Source organism: Sapajus apella, unplaced genomic scaffold (assembly GCF_009761245.1).
Source record: "Sapajus apella isolate SASKATOON/1434 unplaced genomic scaffold, GSC_monkey_1.0 scaffold66, whole genome shotgun sequence".
Lineage (NCBI taxonomy): Eukaryota > Metazoa > Chordata > Mammalia > Primates > Cebidae > Sapajus > Sapajus apella.
This window is the reverse complement of record NW_022437006.1, coordinates 9,218,001-9,239,393: the sequence shown is the minus strand read 5'-3', so window position 1 is coordinate 9,239,393 and position 21,393 is coordinate 9,218,001. Positions and strand designations below refer to the sequence as shown.

Here is a 21,393-nt window from a genome sequence, read left to right as displayed (position 1 = left end):
ATAGTGATTGAACTCTTCAAAATAAGCATTTTGAAGTATAAAACAGGCCACTAGCCACAGTAAAGGCAACTGTAACTCTCAGGAAAACCATGATTACTCCATGGCTCAAAAGCCTTTTGCTGTGTTTGCTTACCCTTAGAGCAGATAAAAGGCCTATTTGGAAATGTTCATGTCTCCTCTATGATTTGTAGGCTGTGATATGCCTGTTATAGAAGCATGTACCAAGTGGGCAGTAAGTACCATTTAAATTTAAATGGAGGCAGAAAATATGAAATGGTCTGGCAATCTTCAGATAGAGAACAGTCTGAAATCTAGTAGACAGTAAGAATTGCAATTCTAAATGCAGTAAGATGAAATTTTGCCTTTCATAGAAAAAGTAACTCCCATGAAAGGCTTAAATAGAAAGCAAATAATCTTAAACTCTACTTTATTTGGGGATAAAAACAGCCTTCTTCCTTTCATTTTGCTCCCACTCATCCAAATGAAATGGAATGTCTAAACTTTTCTTAGGTCTGATAATGCTGAAGGCGGTCTGCCAGTGTTTAAGTTCTAACATTTGGTCATAGGTTGAGTCACTCCCAACTTTCAAGCATACAAAATGACAAGCATTAACTCCTGTATCTATTTTGCAAATTAAATAGGGATTATTTCTTTTTTTTTTATATTAGTAAATTCAAAATGACTCAAACTACCAGGGTAATAATTTGTGTGTTCTTTTTGCCTATCATTATACTCATCTAACAAGTTATATTTGACATCAAACTTTAACAACACTCAATGAATATAAATTCTAGTCTTGTAAGAAAATTAAACATTTTAGAATTTTTTCCTTCTTTTTTGAGACAGAGCCTTGTTTTGTGGTCGACCCAGGCTGGAGAGCAGTGGTGCAATCTTGGCTCATTGCAACCTCCGCCTCCTGGGCTCAAGTAGTCCTCCCATCTCAACTCCCCGAGTAGCTGGCACTACAGGCATGCACTGTCACTCTTGGCTAATTTCTGTACGTTTTTGCCAAGACAGGGTTTTGCCATGTTGCCCAGGCTGGTCTTGAACTCCTGTGGGACTACAGGTGTAAGCTAAGCCACCTCACCCAGCCTAGAATTTTTCCTTTTAAAATAACCATTGAAATAAGTAAAAACTACAAATATTCCTTTATCAAAAATTCAAGTGATCAATATTAAGAACACTATTCTTTAGACCTGAATACAAGACACTTTAAAATCTTAAATTTGCTAAATTAAGAAATGCTCCTATTTCTATTTTCTTTAGTAGAAAGGCTATCAAAATGTCATCTGATATTCCATTATGAACCTTACCTTTCATATTAAAATTATATATTCAAAACGATACAACTCTGTTGTGAAATGTATCTACTGGAAAATGCAATTTTATTTAAATGACCTCACTTATATTTCTCTTAGTTGTTTTACAATGACTGTGCAAGGAACCATCCTCATATTTTATATACATTGATAACAATCCAGTAGAGTATCAGTACCTGTTCTGTATTATCCCTACATTTTTCTGATATGGAAACCAAGGCCCCAAAGTTATAAGAAGCTGCTCAAGACCAGGTTATTTTCAGTCACATCACATAGCTCTTCAATAATCAATACCTTTCATTCATTTACCCATTCATGCAACAAAAACTTACTGATTGCCTACTATGCATCAGGCCCTAAGCTGCTCACTGAGGTGAAAGTTCTCCTCAAGATACTCCCAGTTTAATGGAAAAAACAAAAAGTGGCAATGAGCTGTATGAATGGAAAGAACAGCCTTCAAAGAAAGGCAAAATCTCTAATAAAAAACAAAAGAGGTAAGCCTGGGTTAACACTTAGGTAAAACCAGCTCCCCATAATGTTGATAACATTACCTTATAACTATGGAAGGCTTTTAGTGTATCACGCACCACCATCCTGCAAAGTAAGATTTTTAAATGGCATTCTTCATTTGATAAAACCATTTCGTATGAAGTAGGTTCTTTTTTTTTTTTTTTTTTTTTTTTTTTTAAAGACGGGGTTTCATTATATTGGTCAGGCTGGTCTCAAACTCCTGACCTCAGGTGATCCGCCCACCTCAGCCTCCCAAAGTGCTGGGATTACAGGCGTGAGCCACTGCGCCCAGCTAGTTTTTTTTTTTGTTGCTGTTGTTGTTTTGTTTTTTTAATAAAGAGACCAGGGGAGAGCGCGAACGCAGTCCCCACTACCACAAATCATGCAGTCGAGTTTCCCACATTTGGGGAAATCGCAGGGCTCAACACATCAGGAGTGCAATGGATAAGCCTCGCCCTGGGAAAACCACCTTCGTGATCATGGTATCTCCCCTGCCAGGTAAGTATATGAAGTAGGTTCTAATATTAGTCCCATCTTACAGATGAGGGGAAAGTTGTGTTAATCATTCAGGGTCACACGGCTGATGAATGTCTAGGCCAGAATTTGAACTCATATCAGTCTAAAAGTAAAGTTTAAGTAGTAGCAAGTCTCCATCTCTGTGCAGAGCCAGGCTAAGCCGTCTGATGAAAATAAGACAGAGGTAGAATTTAAACACAAACAAACATAAAAATAAAACTGAGGACAGTGATAAGCAGCCCAAGAATAAGAAAAAAAAAGCTGACATGGGAACATTAAAAGGATCACTGGCCAGCATGGCGGCCCATTTCTTCCTCACCATAGTCTCGCCACAGTACAGCAGAGTACCTGTCCACATCCTTGGCCAAATTAAGGTGTGGCTATCTATATCTGTAACAGATGGCATGTAATCTTTCACCACAGAGAAGAGTATCCTTTTCTTTTAATCTCCAGAATAAGTACTTATAATCTAATTCGGGTTTTCTACTTCAGATCCCAGACCCTGAGAAAGATCACCTTCACCTCATGTCTAATACCCACACTTAGCTGGGGGTTTGGGGAGGAGGGTGGATCTGCTCCAGCACATGGCCTGGTCTCTTATTCTCCCCTCCAGATCTGAGTGGCTATAGATTCCCACAGCATTACCACAGTCCTGAGAGTATGCAGGGATATCAGGGTGGCTGAGAAGCTCGTCTCTCAGAGACCCAAGATAATCTCCAATTTTATAGGATTCTTAGAGAAAAGAGGGGCAGAAACTGATGCTGCCTGTATACACAATGGCTGAAAATTAGCAAGGTGGGAAGTGAGTGGGAAGGATGAAGAGGTCAACAGGTTTTAAACATGAGGTCAAGATCCTTCCCCTCAGCTGCTGCCTGAGTGCCCTGCCTCCACCAAACACTGCTCTCCCACTACCCAACAGTGAGCTCTGAAAGATTCCTCCTTATTTCCGCATCTCCAGTCCTCTAAGATAGGAATTATGTAGAACTCTAACCACTGAGAATCCCACCATTAATCTTCCTCTCCTGTGTTCTACTGTGATATTCTAAAGACTCAAATTATAATAAATGCTAGTAACTTTTTAAATATTTCCTTCCACACTTTTTGTGCACACAACTATACGATGACACTAAAAAAGAAGCATGTATACTTTAATTAGAACTGCTTGGGCAGGTGCAGTCGCTCACACCTGTAACCCCAGAACTTTGAGAGCCTGAGGTGGGAGGATTGCTTGAGCCCAAGAGTTTGGGACCAGCTGGGCAACACAGTAAGACTAATTTCTAACAAACAAGCAAACAAAAAGGCAGGCCTGGTGGTGCATGCCTGTAATCCTGGCTACTCAGGAGGTTGAGGTAAGAGGATCACTTGCGCCTGGAAGTCTGTGCTACAGTTGAGTCATGATCGTGCCACTGTACTTCAGCCCTGGCAACAGAAGGAGACCGTGTCTTAAAAAAACAAAAACACAAAAACAAAACCTGGGAGAATAGGATAGGCCACAGGGACCACTGATGAAACTACAATCCCTACATTCATGAGCCATTTATTGGGAGCCACTATGTGTCAGCCTCTAGGATCTTTTGCTAAGATTCCCTGAAAGTGGCTCCCCCTGAAATCGGTTTCCTAGAATCGGGAGAATATTGTTAGTCTGCCCAAAGATCTGTAAGAGAAAAAAACACACACAATAATTATCTCTTTGCTGTTTGCAGAAACCACACACTATTCTTCAACCACCTTTATCTTTAAATGCATGTGTCTACAGCACAGCCACTATCATGATTACCCTTAGCCTAACACTTACACTTCCTGAGCAGTTCCTACATGCACAACATGATAGAGAGCCACAAAAATAGACAGTAATGTTTGAGGGGAAAGGACTTAGTGAGCAGAAGAACAGCAGTTTCCATGATTGCTTTTTCTTTAAAAAAAAAAAAAAAAAAAAGAATTTATTATAGGGTGATAATGTAACTGCCACTCATAAGTGTCTACGTGAAAAGGGTCCCTGCCCAGTTCCATGCATACCACCTTGCATCCTCTCAGCAACCACACAAGACTGAAGATACCAACTCAGAGAGGCTGAGAAGCTTGCCTCCTGCAATCAATTTTAGGGGACGAGGGACAAGGTGCTACGTGACCGTAAACTGAGGTCATATGACCGTAAGACTTTCCTCTTCACTCCTTACTGCTCTACAACAACAGTAGCTAATTACCTTTAAGAGCTCATCTTTCTTCCTTACAATTTTACTTTTCTTTCTTCCCAAGCAGCATTTAAGATTAGTAAACTGTGTTTTTACTATGGGTATCACTTTAGGAGGTCAAGGCGGATGAATCACTTGAGGTCAGGAGTTCCAGACCAGCCTGGCCAACATGGTGAAACCTTGACTTTACTAAAAATACAAAAAATTAGCGGAGTATAGTGGTGTCACCTGTAATTCCAGTTATTCGGGAGGCTGAAGCAGGAGAATAGCTTAAATCCAGGAATCAGAGGTTGCAGTGAGCTGAGATCATGCCACTGTACTCCAGCCTGGGCAAAAGAGCAAGACTCTATCTTGAAAAAAAAGGAAAGAAAACGATTTTTGTTAATTTTTTAAAGAAAGAATATGTTATGTTTTATACAATTTAGTCATTCATAGCTTGTTTAATAAAATGAAACAATGTCATTACTTTAAATCATAAATCATAATAAAACTTTTAAAATAATATTAAGGATCTGATTTTCATATGCAAAGAAAATGTATCATTTTTTAGAATTTAGTGGGAAATATGTTTTTCTTAAAAATTCAGTACAAATCAGGAAAAAAAGAAGCATGTGTAAGACTGTGTCTATGTGATATTGTAAGAAAACTTTAGCAGCCATCATTTTGTCTGCGCAAAGCCAAAGATTATTTTTCAAACATCTAGATACATTGTCTAGAGAAATCACCAAAAATTCAATTATAACAAAATCTTATTTTGGATAAAACAAGCTTTGAAAACAACCCTGTAATTTGCATAATTGTACTCTGTAAAATAACATCTATTTGCGTGACTCTGACCTAAGGCTAAAGTTCTGCCAAAGTTATAATAAATATTAGAAAGGAGAACTTTAAGTGCCAATGTCCCCCCTTTTTTTTTTTTCAATTTCAAATATTTGTATTTTAAAATAATGTGGGAAATAGAATTCCAAAATCCTATTATGAAAGCATTAAATATAAAAGCAACATCTGGACTTCACAAAAGAATATATTTTCTTTCATTTGCACTTCTGGCTGCTGAATAACTTACTGCAGCAAGATCTTTCCATTAGTATTCAAACATGTAGCCAGGGCAATAATAATTACTATGGCAGAGAAAGTTGCCTATTAACCCTTCAACTTGTCTTCTATGCAAGCGTTCCATGTGATGTGTTTTGGCTGAACAGTATTTGAATTGCTCTTTGGTCCATGTCCAAAATATTCTACTGTTGACATACTCATCTAGTATTCTTCAAACTGTCTGATTTTTGGGACGGATGCTAATTAATTTTTTTTTTTTTTTTTTTGAGGTGGAGTTTCACTCATGTTACCCAGGCTGGAGTGCAATGGCGCGATCTCGGCTCACCGCAACCTCCGCCTCCTGGGTTCAGGCAATTCTCCTGCCTCAGCCTCCTGAGTAGCTGGGATTACAGGCATGCACCACCATGCCCAGCTAATTTTTTGTATTTTTAATAGAGACGGGGTTTCACCATGTTGACCAGGATGGTCTCGATCTCTTGACCTCGTGATCCACCCGCCTCGGCCTCCCAAAGTGCTGGGATTACAGGCTTGAGCCACCGCACCCGGCCGGATGCTAATTAATTTTAATTGCAATGCCCAAAAGACAAAACTAAAGAAAAAAAAAAATAATGTCATAAGACAATCACTTAGCTGAATAAAATTCCCTTAATCTGTATCTTTACATATGATTTACCAATCAGTCAAGTAGTACATTTCCTTGGCTAAAGGTAATTGGAAATATTTTCTGTTCTAAAATTGACCATTCTTGCACAGATCCAGCCCTGAATGCATTATAATCAGGCAGCTTAAATCATATGGCATGCAAAGCTTCCATTATAATCTAAAAATGTCCCAAAACATATGTTTTGTTGAGCATCTACTATGTGGAAAACATTATGATATTCGGGCTGTGAGATACAAAGATGAGTAAGAGAAATCTTCCCTCAAGATGAGTGTTTTTGGTTAAGAGTTAGAGCTAAAATACAAAACACAAACCGAGTAAAGCATAACAAAAGAAAACCTAAAGGATTAGAGTGGAAACTTATTAAAATATAAAATTTTAATCACTTGCCACAGATATCACTAAGACATCAATACCATCCTTGAATTTAAGGCCAAATTGTGAGATTCTTTTTTTTTTGAGACAGGGTCTCACTCTGTTGTCCAGGCTGGAGTGCAGTGGTACAATAACAGCACACTGGAGCCTTGGCCTCCTGGGTTCAATCAAATCTTCCACCTCAGCCTCCCAAGCAGCTGGCACCACAAGCATGCGCCATGCCCAACTTATTTTTGCAGTTTTTGTAGAGACAGGATCTTGGTATGTTGCCCAGGCTGGTCTTGAACTCTTTGGCTCAAGCAATCCTCCCACCTTGGCCTCCCAAAGTACTGAGATAACAGGCATGAGCCACCATGTGGGATTCTTAATACGTGCTAATCTCCCTTTAAGAATATCAGAATTAAAATCATATATGACTGATGGTAGTCTTCATAGCATATGGTCTAAATTTAGAGGTTTCTAAAAGAAAAAAATAATAAATGTAGAGCAATCAACTTATGTGACTGCTTCAACCCCTTGAGAAAAGAGGAGTGTGTATATAGCTGAAATACAAAATACAATTTACGTATGAGGAACTCTTATTCTTTTAGAGCTGTGTTTGTCTCAGATCCAGATATTTTATTTTTTATTTTTTTTTTAGATCCAAATATTTTAAGAGGATACTGGGGAATCTTTTGGAAAACAATTATTTCACTTGAAATAATGTTGAAGACAAATCATGTCTGTGGATTTGAAACCAAAAATAACAAAAGGTTTATAAAAAAAAACCAAGACTATTCTAATGAATGAGAGGTTGTTATTTTGCCCAGGTTGGCCTCGAACACATAGCCCCGCCTCCTCAAGCACCAGGACAACTGGCATAAGCCACCACGGCCCCAGCAAGACTATTCTAAAAGAGACTTTGAGGACAGTTTGCTTTGTTTTTTAGCTGTCATCTACTTGGTACAGGGGACATATACACATGCATATGTATACATATGTATGTGTGTGTGTATATATATGTATGATATGTATATAACATGATCCCTTTGCCATAGTGAATAAGACCAGGGTAGTACCAAGGTTTAATTTCTGAGAAATCATCGTGCCTTTAGGAACACTCAGGATGTTTTGTTGTCCTAGCCCCATGCCCTCACCTGTCTTCTCATCTCTCCAGGGCAGCTGGCTCCACTGCTGCCCCAGTAGAGCTGTCCTGGATTCCCCTAAGCAAGGTCACATGCTTTCTCCTTGGTATCACCACTGAACCTGGTACAGATCTTGGTTACTGAAATTATCTGTTCACCTGTCTCCTTTCTAGATAGTGAGGTACTGGAGGACAGGGACCCTGGAACCTAGCAGAGTGCCTGGTAAAATACATACACTCAGCATTTTTAGAACAGATAACTGAGGGTATTTCAAAATGCCACAGAAGAAGAAAATTCTACTAGGGCCATAAAACCACTAGGGCATTATGTTAATCAAATTATTTAAAAGAAGAAATCATCCATTGCTTCCATAATTATTTGCTTGGCTCCTACCACCAGCTTAAAACACAAAGCACACAAGATACCAATCTTCAGGGAACTTACATTTTAGAGGAGAATGAGAAAGAGACACAACTCTTAAAAATTATAACAATGGAATATGTACAACATTTACAATATTTTGCATGATCTCCAGAAGACTCAAATAACTAGGCCATTCACCAGGAAATTTAAACTCTAGTTGCAGGAATAATAAATGCAAAGATAATGAACAACAAAGACAAAATACAGGATGAATGCTAACTGCATAGAACAAAAAATGACGGAGAATTCACTGTGGGTACTCTGGGCTAGGAGGATCATTAACAACTTTCTGGATTTGTGACAGACTTGGAAGGGAAGGGAGTCTGTGAGTATAAAAATACCAAGTGTTTTTTCTGTTCTCTCACTCAATACTCACAGAAGAGTTCTGACCAAACATGAAGGATTTCTCCCCAGAACAAACGTGCAATACATTCTGCAGTGGATATGAGCTGGGTATCCTCCAAATGACTTATGACACTATTTACCTGGGGATGGTATCAGATCCCACAGTTAAGGGTTCAGTCCCACAAGGCTGCCCCCAACTATTTCTAATGCCAATCACAAGCCCCAGGTCATTTTACCTGTGCTTCTGATGGACTATTTATAAATTGGGGTTCCCACAGCCCCCTCCTTGGGTTCCATTAATTTGCCAGAGTGGCTTGGAGAACTCAAGGAAACACTTCCGTTTACCGGTTTATTATAAAAGATAAAGATGAAGAGATGCATAGAGTGAGGAATAGGGGAAGGGGCACAGAGTTTTCATGCCTTCCCAGGGCAATCCACCTCCAGGTACCTTCACTGTTCAGCTATCCAGAAACTCCCTGAACCAGCTCTCTTGGACCTTTATGGAGACTTCATTGGATAGTTATGATTGAACCATGTTGAAAAGTGACTGGACAAAAAGCATATGATTTAATGCTAATAGAGTGAATGGGGAAACCCAGCAAGGCCTGTCTGTTCAGATTTCTCTGGCATCTCTGTGCAGCATGCCTTCCTCCAGGGTATGGGGCAGGACCCCTTCTGAAATGGGGTCTTATGGCCTACATTCAGACAAGGTAGATGGGAGAATTTCTTCACGGGCAGTTCTCACACAGAAAGGTGGTGAAAGATTAGAGTATATTTTTAGTTTCTAAAATTGGAGCGACAAAGATAAAAATAGGGCAGAAGGTCAGAGATGGAGATTCTGTTTTCTGAGGCCTAAAGCACCTCAACATTATAGCAAGAGTTACAGGAGTTACAAGCCAAGAACCATGAACAAAAACATATGTGTCATAATATCACGGGGAGCCACTGAAAAAAATGAAGGCGAGGCTGAAATTCCTAAGAAAGGGGATGGTCTGAGACAATGGTCAGAGAGGAAAATTGTAAGACTTGTTGGAACAATAGAAAATTCTCTCCTCCTGCCACCATCATCCTGGGCTCCTCTTTGCTTGCTGAAAACAATCAGCAGCTGAGATACTACAGATGTCGCCTGTTTCATAAAGCTCTCAGACCCATTCTTCTCTATTCCCATGACCGCTGCAGGCATTTCTGACCCAAACTACTGGAAAGGCTTAGCTCTACTGTCTCCCTTCCCAACCAACTTTAGAACGTGCTATTACGGAGATCTTTCCAAAGGCAAATCCAATCCTATCACTCTTTTCATTAAAATCCTTCAGAAGCTCCAAATCACATACAGGGTAAAATCCAAAATCCTTAAAGTGTATGGAGGATCCTTCATGGCATAGCCTGTCCTTGCCATCCCTTGCAGGTAACTATTTGGAACTCCAGACTCTCCTCCAGTCAATTTGGCACTACATTGCATCTGACCCAAAGATCTCTTCTGTGAAGCTCTCCCATCCTCTCCCTTTGGTTTTGTATGTACCTTTTATTACAAATGTCTGTCTGAATGATGCAGAGAAATCCAAACTCAGTTTCTCCTTCCGTACTCTCAACACAAAACAGAAAATGTTTATAACCAGGTGTGGAAAACTTCTCCCCACATGACAAGCAGGTAGTCTTTCAGCAATGGACACCAGCTGGGTGTCCTCTAAATCAAGTTAAATTGAATACTATCCACCTGCGGAAAGCCTCAGAGTTCACAGATTGAGGGCTCAGTCCTACAAGGCTGCCCCCTATTTCTGATACCAATCACAGGACCCAGGTTGTTTTTCCTGGATTTCTGACCCACTGACAGTCACAACAACATCCTCTTTGGGTTCCATTAATTTGCCCGGGCAGCTCACAGAATTTTTGCGTTTTTATGGAGGCTTTATTATATAGGCATGACTGATTAAATCATTGGCCACTGGTTATCAAATTAACCTTCAGTCTGGCTCTTCTGGCTCCAGTTTGGGAGATGGGGCTGAAAGTCCAACCCTTTAATCCTGCCCTGGTCTTACCAGCCCCCATCAGGAAGCTAGGGGTTACCAGCCATCTGTCAACTTATTAGCATACAAAAAGACACTTATCACTTTGAAAATTCCAAAAGTTTTAGGAATTGAATGCCAAGAAAACTGGAAGAATACTTTATGTATTTCACAATACCACAGTCTGCTTCTAAGGAACTTTTCTCCTGAAAGACGCCGGTATGTCTTACTCATTTTTAGTCTCCCAACACCTGCCCCAGCACCTAATCCTGAAACTAGCATAGAAGGATTGCTCAATCAATGTTTATGAAGGAAGACTGGGGCCAGTATTAGATTTACAGGTGATTAAACCTGAAATAGGTAATAAGGGATCAGAGGTGGCTGTGGGAAGGTAAAGTCTATGTAAAAATGTGACAGTTGTAAAGGGAGCCAATAGCTGGACCACAGGTCTCAAAGGCCATGGACCATGTCCTCTGTCTACCCCCTCAATGACACGACCATTAGTGGTGGGGATCAAAGAGTAAACTACCATAAACAGACTAGGAACTGAAAGCAACCTACCAACCATCCACAAACAAAACCTTTTTATCTGAACCATCGGAGTAGTTCCTGATAGCTTATAGTCTTTTCTGGAACCACTTTTCCTCCTTCAGCAAAGCTTGATCATAGAGAACAGAATGCAAGAAACAAAATAAAGCAGCATGCTAATCTGATTCTGCATTCTGGCTATAAAAGCTGTTCCTATCGCTTTCTACACTAACAGGAAGAGATGCTGAATTTAATTCACTAGTTAGTGGCGGAAGGGGCAAAAACCAGCCGAGCACACTCTTTTGCACACTTGGCAGGATAGCACACAACCCGCCTTCCAGGGGCTTGCAGCAACATGATCTCCACCAGCGCAACAGGGGCTTCAAACCACAAATTTCCCACTACTACTGCCTGGATGTGGCTTCAATGGTTGGTTGGTGGCGTTGCTTTAGAAATAAGTGGCCTATTGCAAAAATGCTCAAATGCCAACAGGTTGCCACACGAGCAAACCTTTGGAAATAATTTCTGCCGGCCATGACTTAAGTAAACAAAGAAAAGACCCCCATAGTGAGATACACCCTTCTTAATTCTCCAGATCAGTTCATTCTAAACTAGGAGACAACACTGACACAAAGTACTGAACAGCCGGACACGGTGGCTCACACCTGTAATCCCAGCACTTCGGAAGGCCTAGGTAGAAGGATCACTTAACCTCAGGAGTTTGAAACTAGTCTGGGCAACAGTGAGACTGTGTCTCTACTGAAAGAGAAAAGAAAATTAGCCAGGAGTGTTGTCACAGGCCTGTGGTCCCAGCTACTCGAGAGGTTGAGGTTGGAGAATTGCTTGAGCCTGGGAGGTCAAGGCTGCAGTGAGCTGTGACTGTGCCACTGCACTCCTACCTGAGAGACAGAGGGAGACCCTGTTTCTAAATGAATAAATAAAAGTACAGTGTTTCAAAAGTAAGCAGGAATCTACTGTTTAAAAGGTTCTAAATCCCAGCTACTAGAGGGTACATTTCCACATATGTACATAAAGCATCTCTATGATATAATCAGGGACCGCATCCAGTTAGAAAGTTATTTTTTTTTGTTGTTTTTTGTTTTGTTTTCTGGTCTCCTGCAAATGGGGCCATTATAATGGCAGATTGTTTACCCAGGAACTCATGTCAAAATAATTCTCCTGTTCCTATAGCTTTCTACACTAACAGGAAGAGACGCTGAATTTAATTCACTAATTAAATTAGCTGGGTACAGTGGCTCACACCTGTAATCCCAGAGCTTTAGGAAGTCAAGGCAAGAGGATTGTTATAGGCTGACTTCAAGGCTGCAGTGAACTATAATCTTGCCACTGTATTCCAGCCTGAGTGACAGAGCAAGACCCTGTCTCTAAAATAATTCTCCCATTCTAATTATAAACGTAATATTAATAGAGGGATTTCACAGAAATCTCCAGTACACAAGTAGGTTTCAAACTATTATACAACTACTGACAGTGACAATCAAGTGTACTAGGAGAAATATACTAGTCAATAGTGTTAACACAGACCTGCATTGCAAAACTAAAGGCAGAGGTCAAAATTACTATCTTCATTTCACCCGTCTCCTCTCCCACAGTTGGAAATAATAATTATTTTGTAAAAGGCAGTGTACCACTATCAGCCTACTCCTGGTAATCTTTAAAGTCTCACTCTTTTGTAAAGGCATAAACTTAACATGGGCACAGTTAAATATTTTCTGATATAAAATCACTGCAATCCACATTAAATTTGTATTTCCAAAAAAACAATTAGGTGGACATGGTGGTGCCTGAAGTCCCAGCTACTTGGGAGGCTGATGTGGGAGGATCACTTGAGCCTAGAGGGATTGAGGCTGCAGTGAGCCATGATCGAATCACTGCACTGTAGCCTGAGTGACAGAATGAGACCTTGTCTCCAAAAAAAAAAAAAAAGAAACAGAAAATAAATCACCTTTATAGATACTGGGTGTTAGAATATCAACATACCTTTTCATTCACTGAAAGAAAAAAAATTGCCAAGCCCTGTTTAAATGGTACCTGTGGCTTGACATATAACATGCTGAGATGACCCCTATAGTAAAGGCCCCAGGGCCCCTCAGGGAGAGTGGGAAATGCCCTACTAATATGAACAGTAAAGAATTAATACTAATATGAACAGTAAAGAATTAATATTAGTAGTTGCTAGAAGGTGGGTAAGAGTAGAGATATTTAATTTTTCTTAAATATATCTACACTGTTTGACTTGACAAAACTAGCATGAATGACATCTACCATTAAAAATAAAAAGAGTTTATTGCCACACCCTTCAGATAAATTTATACGATGCCTAAATAGGTAAACACAGGCTAGGCCAAATTACTTTCTAAACTGAGATTTATTGCTGGAACAGTAAAACAAATAAAGATCAGAGCCTTTTGCTTACTTCAGTTTCCATTTGAGCTTCTGCCTTCATTTACTTACTCATTATAAACAGTGCACCTCACCGTAAGAGACAAGAATACTTTCCTGGGAAACAGGCTGCGCCAATTTTATTGTAACTTTTTAAACTTCGCTCCTATGATTTATATTTTATGCAATCATCAGGTACTACTTAACCTTGCTAAACAGTAATAACAGCCATTGTGACCCAGTAGTAAGAGTATTAATCTGCACTGGTCTTACAAATCCGAAACCCTGGGTTTCAAAACGTGAGAAGCTGGGCAGACCAACCTGTGCGCTTCCGTTTTCTCTCCTATAAAAACTACTATTTGCTCCCCCCTTAAGGATGAATATCTAGTAAATTGTTCTTAAATGAATGAATGAAAGGTGAAACTAAACAATGGAGTGTAATCTCCTTTATTGGATTTGTCCCTGGACAACCAAGAAGTTACCATATTCTTTTGATCTAAATGATTCGTGCCTAAAATGTGACAGGAATAAAAACCACACCCAACTCCTAAAATTGTTACTTTTAAAGTTGTTAGAGAACAACAAGGCTTTAGAACATCAGCAGGATCTGTTCTGTTTTAAAATTGATTTGGCATCCAGGAGACTAAGCCGAGTCGCCACAACAGACTGACATGGTAATTTAATTACAGTCTTCTGGAGGGACATTATGCCATCATCCGACAGCGTTCTCTTTAGGGACCTGATTTTCTCTCTGGTCCTCCCATTCCTTGCCCCTTCCTCACCTCCTCCCACCCCTTTGGTTTGCCTTTTACTTTCTGTCTCAAAACAGCTCTCCCTCCGTTCAGCTTGTCACTTCCATGCATTCTTGGCTTTAACTAGAAATGGGGCACCCCAGATTTGCTCCCCAATCACCAGGGACCCTCAGGACTCGTGGGAAATGCCCTGCGGTCCACCCTGCCTGGGGGAGTCCTCCTATCACTGCCACGGCGGGCTCCGCAGACGGGAAAGGGTTCTCGGTGCGCGCCTAGCGACCGCAAATCACTACCCCGGGCCGCCGCCCCCGGCCTCAACCCTCCCAGAGCCTTTGGTCGGCTTTTACTTTAAGGAGGATTCAGGTGGGTCACACCCGGTCCTCCAAACGCGGGCCCGCTCCCAGGACCCCGCTCTGGGGCTCGCCCCTGTGCCCAGGCTCCTCGGCATCCCTAGCATTGTGGGTAGCGGGGAAGTGACCCCAAAGTTGCTTCTGAGTGGAGACTTTAGCACGCGAAGGCGTCCCCGCTGCTGCCAGACTTTTCAGGGGCGGAATCCCCCGCCCTTCCGGAGCCTGTCCTCCCGGCCACCACGCGCCCCGCGCCTCCGCCCCCGCCGGGGCCGCACCCGGGCCTGAGTCTGCAACCAGCCGGGGACAGCAGGCTTCCTCCCCCGCCCGGAGCGGCCGAGGGTCCCGGCCAACCTCCCCTGCGGTGAGCGTAGCGCCCCCTCGCAGTCCCCGAACTTCTTCCCGCCGTGGCTCGGGCTCTCGGGTGGAAACGCTGGGACCCTTCGCTCACCGATATCCCCATCGTCGTCGTCCTCCTCTTCCTCCATTTGTAGCAAAACGTTCCTGCTCATCTTTTTCATCTCTCTCCCTCAGAAGGCGGCTCCCAACTTGGCACGAAGTTGGGGGCTCCCAGGTTCCGGAACAGCGCGGCTCTCCCGGGGGTCGAGTCGGGGACTGCGGGGAGCGTGTAGCTCGGGCTCAGTGTCCGCTCTGCCCAGCCCACGCCTGGGAAAGCCGAGCCCAGACGCCCGCCGACCCGAGCCCAGAGCCGGAGGAAACCTCTCGCCTGCTGAGCGAGGCCCGGAGACTGAGCATGCCCAGTGCGGCCGCCGCGGCTCGCTGCGGAATGATTGAACTTCCCCGGTTTTATGAGGCGCGCAGAAGGAAGTCGGCAGGCGAGAATGGAGAGGGAGTAGTCCGGTCCTGCGCGCGGGGGAATAGCTGGAGTACGAGGCGGGAACACGCGAGGGCGGGAGTGAACGGGGTTCCCCAAACATTGATCCCCAGCAGGGCAGCTTTTCGTTCCAAGGTCGTCTGTGGACACACACTGCGGCTTGCTTTGTTTTAACCTCATACTGGAGAGGGGGGAAATGCCGCTACAGCACAACTGCACCACCCTGGTAGGCGAGCTCGTTTGAATGGCGTTTAAAGGCGACGTGGAGCTAATAAGAGGGGATGTTAAATTACTCTAACTCCGAAGTGGGGAAAGTGGAATCCGTAGGGGTAGGGTAAGATCACGGGGAAGTGGGGGTGGGAAGAGAGGCAAAACTCACACAGAATAAGCAAAAGAAGAAGGGGCAGGACGGACGGGGGTGGGGGGTGGAGAAAATTTTCTAAATAGGCGTGTGCACAAAGGCAGGAGGATTTCCGCAGACACTGAGGTCTCGGATGGTGGAGAAGCGCCCTCTACCCCGCCCGCAGCAGCACACAGGGAGTGGTCGGAAGATAACCGCTGAAGTGTGCAGCCTATTAGTCCTCTGTGTCAAAGAGGCAGAAGAAGCTGAAGGCCACTAGACTTAGATGTAAATTCTTCTAAAGCAATGTGGAAAGCTATAATAAGGGAAAAGAAAGTAGTGAAATAAAATAAGGCAGAGAGTTTTTATTTTCATTTTTAATGCTTTCCTGGAAACCAAAGGGACCGATAGGACAAATACCAAGGGATTTAGTACTTTAAAGACACTTGGAGTTGTTTGAACGGCAGGTTTTGGGGATCGTGTGTTTACAAAACTTCTTCAAAAAAAGCATTCAGGTTGGCCAATTTTTACTTCTCAAAAGGGCTACAAGGTATATTTGAAATATTGGTTATATGTGTTACTGTCTACTCCTACTCACTGAAATTTTTTATATTTTTTTCCACTGAAGGGCTAGGGTTATTCCAATAACGCTAAATCTATTGTGCATTTTTTTCTTCCATATACTTTTTCTGAGACGGTCTCGCTGTGTTGTACAGATGGGAGTTCAGTAGCTAGAACTACCAGTGGAGCACACAACCACGTGGGGCTACTTATTAAAATTTTTGTAGAGATGGGAGGGGGGTCTCACTATGTTGCCCAGGCTGGTTTCGAACTCCTGACCTCCAGTAATCCTTATCACGTGGGACTAATTCTTAAATTTTTTGTGGAGATGGGGCTATGTTGCCCATGCTGGTTTCGGACTCCTGGCCTCCAGCAATCCTTACACCTCAGCTCCTTAACTTATTTTTAATGTTTTCTATGAACGAAAGAAAACATTGAGACCAATCTAAGTGGGAAGATAGCAATGAATATATACATTAAAAGACATGATGAAATTACTTTTAAGAAAATATCTGTGGGCCGGGTGCGGTGGCTGACGCCTGTAATCCCAACACTACACTCTGGGAGGCCGAGGCGGGTGGATCACAAGGTCAGATCGAGACCATCCTGGCCAACATGGTGAAACCCCATCTCTATTAAAAATACAAAAAATTAGCTGGGCATAGTGGCCCACACCTGTAGTCCCAGCTACTCGGGAGGCTGAGGCAGGAAGATCGGTTGAACCCGGGAGGCGGAAGTTGCAGTGAGCCAAGATCATACCACTACACTCCAGCCTGGCAACAGAGGGAGACTCCTGTCTCAAAAAAAAAAAAAAAAAGAAAAGAAAAGAAAAGGAAAGAAAAATCTCTGGACAGTGTTTGAGAAGGAAGAAAAAAGAAAAAAAGAAAATATCTGGGAAACACTGTACTTGCTACTGAACGTACTTTTTTGAATAAAGAGAATTGTTTTCAGTAAAAGAGACAATACAGTACTCTGACAATAGGAGGAAAAAAATGGGAGAAGAAAGAAGATGAGAAGAGATTGTTTTCTTTTACTGAAGTTTCTCACCTAAGCTTGTGAAACTCACTAAAAGTAGAAACTTCAAAAGTGTTTTCATTACATGATCAATTTTTACAATACTCATATAACAAATTTTTGTGTAGTACTTTTTATGTGCTAGGAAACGTCTTATGTGTTTTATAGGCATCCAGTCATTTAATCCATGTAACAACCCTAGAGATTGTTACACCCTTCTTCAGGTATGAAGCAACTTGAGCATCGTGTCCAAAATCACACAGTGAGTAAATAGCGGAGCCAGGATTGAAACCTGAACAGCTTGCTTTAGAATCTGTGCTCATAGCCACTTCATAAACCACCTCCAGAGACTCCCAATCCATTTTTTTTTTCAGATCACTTTTTTCCCCACGGATTCTAAATTCAAAGTCTCATCAACTTCCTGCCATAGTTCTTTTACCAGATGTTCTCATTTTTATGTACTAAGACTTTGCTCAAAGTTACTTTGTAGTTAGAGAATTATTGTAGTTGGTTTTTCAACAAGTTTCAATTAGTCATTTAGAATTCTTCACAGATTTTAAGAGTTTACATTTTTCTTGCTTGATAAATGTTGCAGAGAAACATTGTTGGCCTTATATTTAAAGGTAGCTGTTGCTAGAAGGGAACTGAATTGCTAACTTAGGTTCTAACTATGAGTCTATTACTAGTAAATTCCATTCTTTCCTCTAATCCATTTTATTTTCTACCACTTCTCTTGCGCATTTTTTTCAACTGAGTAATATATGCCTCAAAAATAGCCAAAATAATAGGCCTGTGTAAGAATCACACTCTTATCCCTGAAGAATTATCATCCATACAATAATTGTGAAAATATTCTTAATATATAGCCAGGTTATTTGTATTTGCAACAGGGATCACAGAACCATTGTTTTCTCATTCATCCGTCATTAACTACAACTTTTGGCCACCAGGATATTCTTTCTCTGCCCATCCTATAAATGTTGTTGCTTTTCTAGCTTCAGATCTTGGGCCTCTTTTCTTCTCATCTTTCCCTATAGAACTCATTCAGTCCTATAACTTTACTATCTAGTCCAGGCAGGGACAGGTACATGGGCATTCAAACAGTGTATTCACACAGTCCTACAGTCTTATGGGCCTAATGCTTGGGATTTAAATGTTCTGTGGTTAATGCCCATAAATGATAGACTGAATAAACAAAATGTGGTACATATACACCACGGAATACTATGCAGCCACAAAAAGGAATAAGATCAAGTCCTTTGCAAGGACATGGATGGAGTTGGAAGCCATTATCTTCAGCAACCTAACACAGGAACGGAAAACTAAACACCACATGTTCTCATAAGTGGGAGCTAAACAATGAGAACACATCAACACAGGAAGGGGAAGAGCACATACTGCAGCCCGTGGAAGGGTGGGGTGCAGGGGGAGAGCATCAGGATAAATAGCTAATGCATGTGGGGCTTAATACCTAGATGATGGGTTGATAGGTGCACCATGGCACATGTTTACCTATGTAACAAACCTGCACATCATACACATGTATCCTGGAACTTAATTTTTTAAAAAAGTTTCTGTGGTTGCCATCCTGAAATTCCTTTTTTTTTTTTCCTTCTTCCCATTTTATTTTAGGTTCTGGGGGTACATGTGCAGTTTTGTTATGGGTAAATTGTGTGTTGCTGAGGTTTGGTGAATGAATGATCCTGTCACCTAGGGTAGTGAGCGTAGTACCCCAGAGGTAGACTTCCAACCTACCTCTCTCCCACTCTCCCAGCAGTCTCCAGTGTCTGTTTCCATCTTTGTATCCATATGTATTCAATGTTTAGCTCTCACATATAATTAGGAACCTACAGTATTTGGTTTTCTGTCCCTGCATTAATCTGCTTAGGATGATGGCCTCCAGCTGCATCCATGCTGCTGGAAAGGACATGATTTGGTTCTTTCCTATGGCTGCATGGTATTTCTGAGTTCTCTGAAAAATCTCCAAACTGCTTTTTACAGTGGCTGAACTAATTTACATTCCCACCAGCAGTGTATAAGTATTGCCTTTTCTTCACAACCTCGACAATATGTTGTTTTCGACTTTTTAGTAATGGGCATTCTGACTGGTATGAGATGGTATCTCATTGTGATTTTGATTTGCATTTCTCTAATGATTAGTGATAATGAGCATTTTTTTTCATATATTTGTTGTCCATGTGTATATCTGCTTTTGAGAAGTGTTCATTAGCTTTGCGCAGTGGCAGTATCGTAGCCAATGAGTTTATCCAAGTCACGATTATTGCTAATTGAAAACTTTTACCAATTCCCCACCGTGAGGACTTGCAATGTAGTTAACACTGGCAATTTTTGACAGTCTTTATGGAGACTGGAAAAAAAAGAGAGAGAGAGAGAGAGAAGTGTTCATTGATGTCCTTTTCGCATGTTTTAATGGGATTGTTTCTTTTTTGTTTATTGAATTAAGTTCCTTACAGATTCTAGTTATTAGACCTTTGTCTGATACATTCTCCTATTCTGTAAATTGTCTATATACTCTGTTGATAGTTTCTTTTGCCATGCCAAAGCTCCTTCCTAGGTCCCACTTGACTTGTCAATTTTTGTATTTGTTGCCATTGCTTTCTGGGACTTAGTCATAAATACCTTGTCAAGACAATGTCCAGAATGCTACTTTCTAGGTTTTCTTCCAGGGTTTGTATTGCTTTAGGTCTTACATTTAAGTCTTGAATCTATCTTGAGTTAACTTTTGTATGTGGTGAAAGAAAGAGGTCCAATTTCAACTTTCTGCATATGACTAGGCTGTTTTCCCAGAACCATTTATTGAATAGGGAGCCCTTTCCTCATTGCTGTTGTTCACTTTGTCGAAGATCAGGTGTTTGTAGGTATGTGGCTTCATTTTTGGGTTCTCTATTGTATTCCATTGGTCTGTGTGTCTGTTTTTATACAGTACCCTGCTATTTTGGTTGCTGTAGCCTTTGGTTTGAAGTTGGGTACTGTGATGTTCCTTGTTCTTTGCTACATCTTCGTTATTTTATTTTACTTTGTTTTATTTTTTTTGAGACAGAGTCTTGCTCTGTCACTGAGGCTGGAGTGTAGTGGCCTGATCTCAGCTCATTGCAACCTCTGCCTCATAGGTTCAAGTGATTCTCCTGCCTCGGCCTCTCAAGTAGCTGAGACTACAGGTGCACATCATAATGCCCAGCACATTTTTGTATTTTTGGTAGAGACAGTATTTCACCATGTTGGCCAGGCTGGTCTCAAACTCCTGGCCTCAAGCAATCCACCCGCCTTGGCCTACCAAAGTGCTGGGATTACAGGTGTGAGCCACCACACCCAGCCCAGTTTTGTTATTTTTGCTTAGGATTGCTTTGGTGAGTCAGGCTCTTTTTGGTTTCATATGAATTTTAGAATGCCTTTTTCTAATTCTGTGAAAAATAACTGGTAGATCGACAGGAATAGGATTTAATGTATAAATTGCTGGCCGGGTGCGGTGGCTCAAGCCTGTAATCCCAGCACTTTGGTAGGCCGAGGCGGGTGGATCACGAGGTCAAGAGATCAAGACCATCCTGGTCAACATGGTGAAACCCCGTCTCTACTAAAAATACAAAAAATTAGCTGGGCATGGTGGTGCGTGCCTGTAATCCCAGCTACTCAGGAGGCTGAGGCAGGAGAATTGCCTGAACCCAGGAGGCGGAGGTTGCGGTGAGCCGAGATTGCGCCATTGCACTCCAGCCTGGGTAACAAGAGCGAAACTCCGTCTCAAAAAAAAAAAAAAAAAAAAAAAAATGTATAAATTGCTTTGGGCAGTATGGCCATTTTAACAATATTGATTATTTTGATCCATGCTTTTCCTTTATTTTGTGTCATCTCTGATTTCTTGCTGCAGTGTTTTATAATTCTCATTGCAGAAATCTTTTACCTCCTTGGTAAGCTGTATTCCTTGGTATTGTATACTTTTTGTGATTACTATAAATGGGATTCCTTTCTCTCTTTTTTTGTTGTTGTCCGTCCTTCCTTCCCTCCCTCCCTCCCTCCTTCCTTTCTTCCTTCCTTTCTCTCTCTCTCTCTCTCTCTTTCTATTTAAGATGGGGT

At 41.6% G+C, this 21,393-nt stretch overlaps 1 protein-coding gene, 1 long non-coding RNA gene and 2 other non-coding genes across 7 annotated transcripts in view; 2 read left to right on the top strand and 2 right to left on the bottom strand.

Moving 5' to 3' along the window:
* Positions 1-15,374, bottom strand: part of ANO6 (anoctamin 6) — a 189,717-nt gene extending 174,343 nt beyond the window's left edge. For 3 of the 4 annotated variants that reach the window (XM_032248379.1, XM_032248383.1, XM_032248382.1), the window contains exon 1: positions 15,006-15,314. In XM_032248379.1, the coding sequence (XP_032104270.1) occupies positions 15,006-15,075 (70 nt within the window). In that variant the 5' untranslated portion in view covers positions 15,076-15,314. Of the gene's footprint in view, positions 1-15,005 lie in introns of all 4 variants that reach the window. The other variant, XM_032248381.1, reaches the window with a different exon arrangement.
* LOC116530324 lies at positions 1,913-18,699 on the top strand. Its single transcript, XR_004259941.1, has 4 exons — positions 1,913-1,974; positions 2,126-2,327; positions 9,641-9,642; positions 18,688-18,699. It is a non-coding gene; the product is annotated as an uncharacterized LOC116530324 (long non-coding RNA).
* LOC116530447 lies at positions 2,174-2,335 on the bottom strand. Its single transcript, XR_004260005.1, has one exon. It is a non-coding gene; the product is annotated as a U1 spliceosomal RNA (small nuclear RNA).
* An 833-nt stretch (positions 18,700-19,532) lies between the features above and the next one.
* LOC116530425 lies at positions 19,533-19,672 on the top strand. The gene has a single exon (XR_004259988.1). It is a non-coding gene; the product is annotated as a U4 spliceosomal RNA (small nuclear RNA).
* The last annotated feature ends 1,721 nt before the right edge of the window (positions 19,673-21,393 follow it).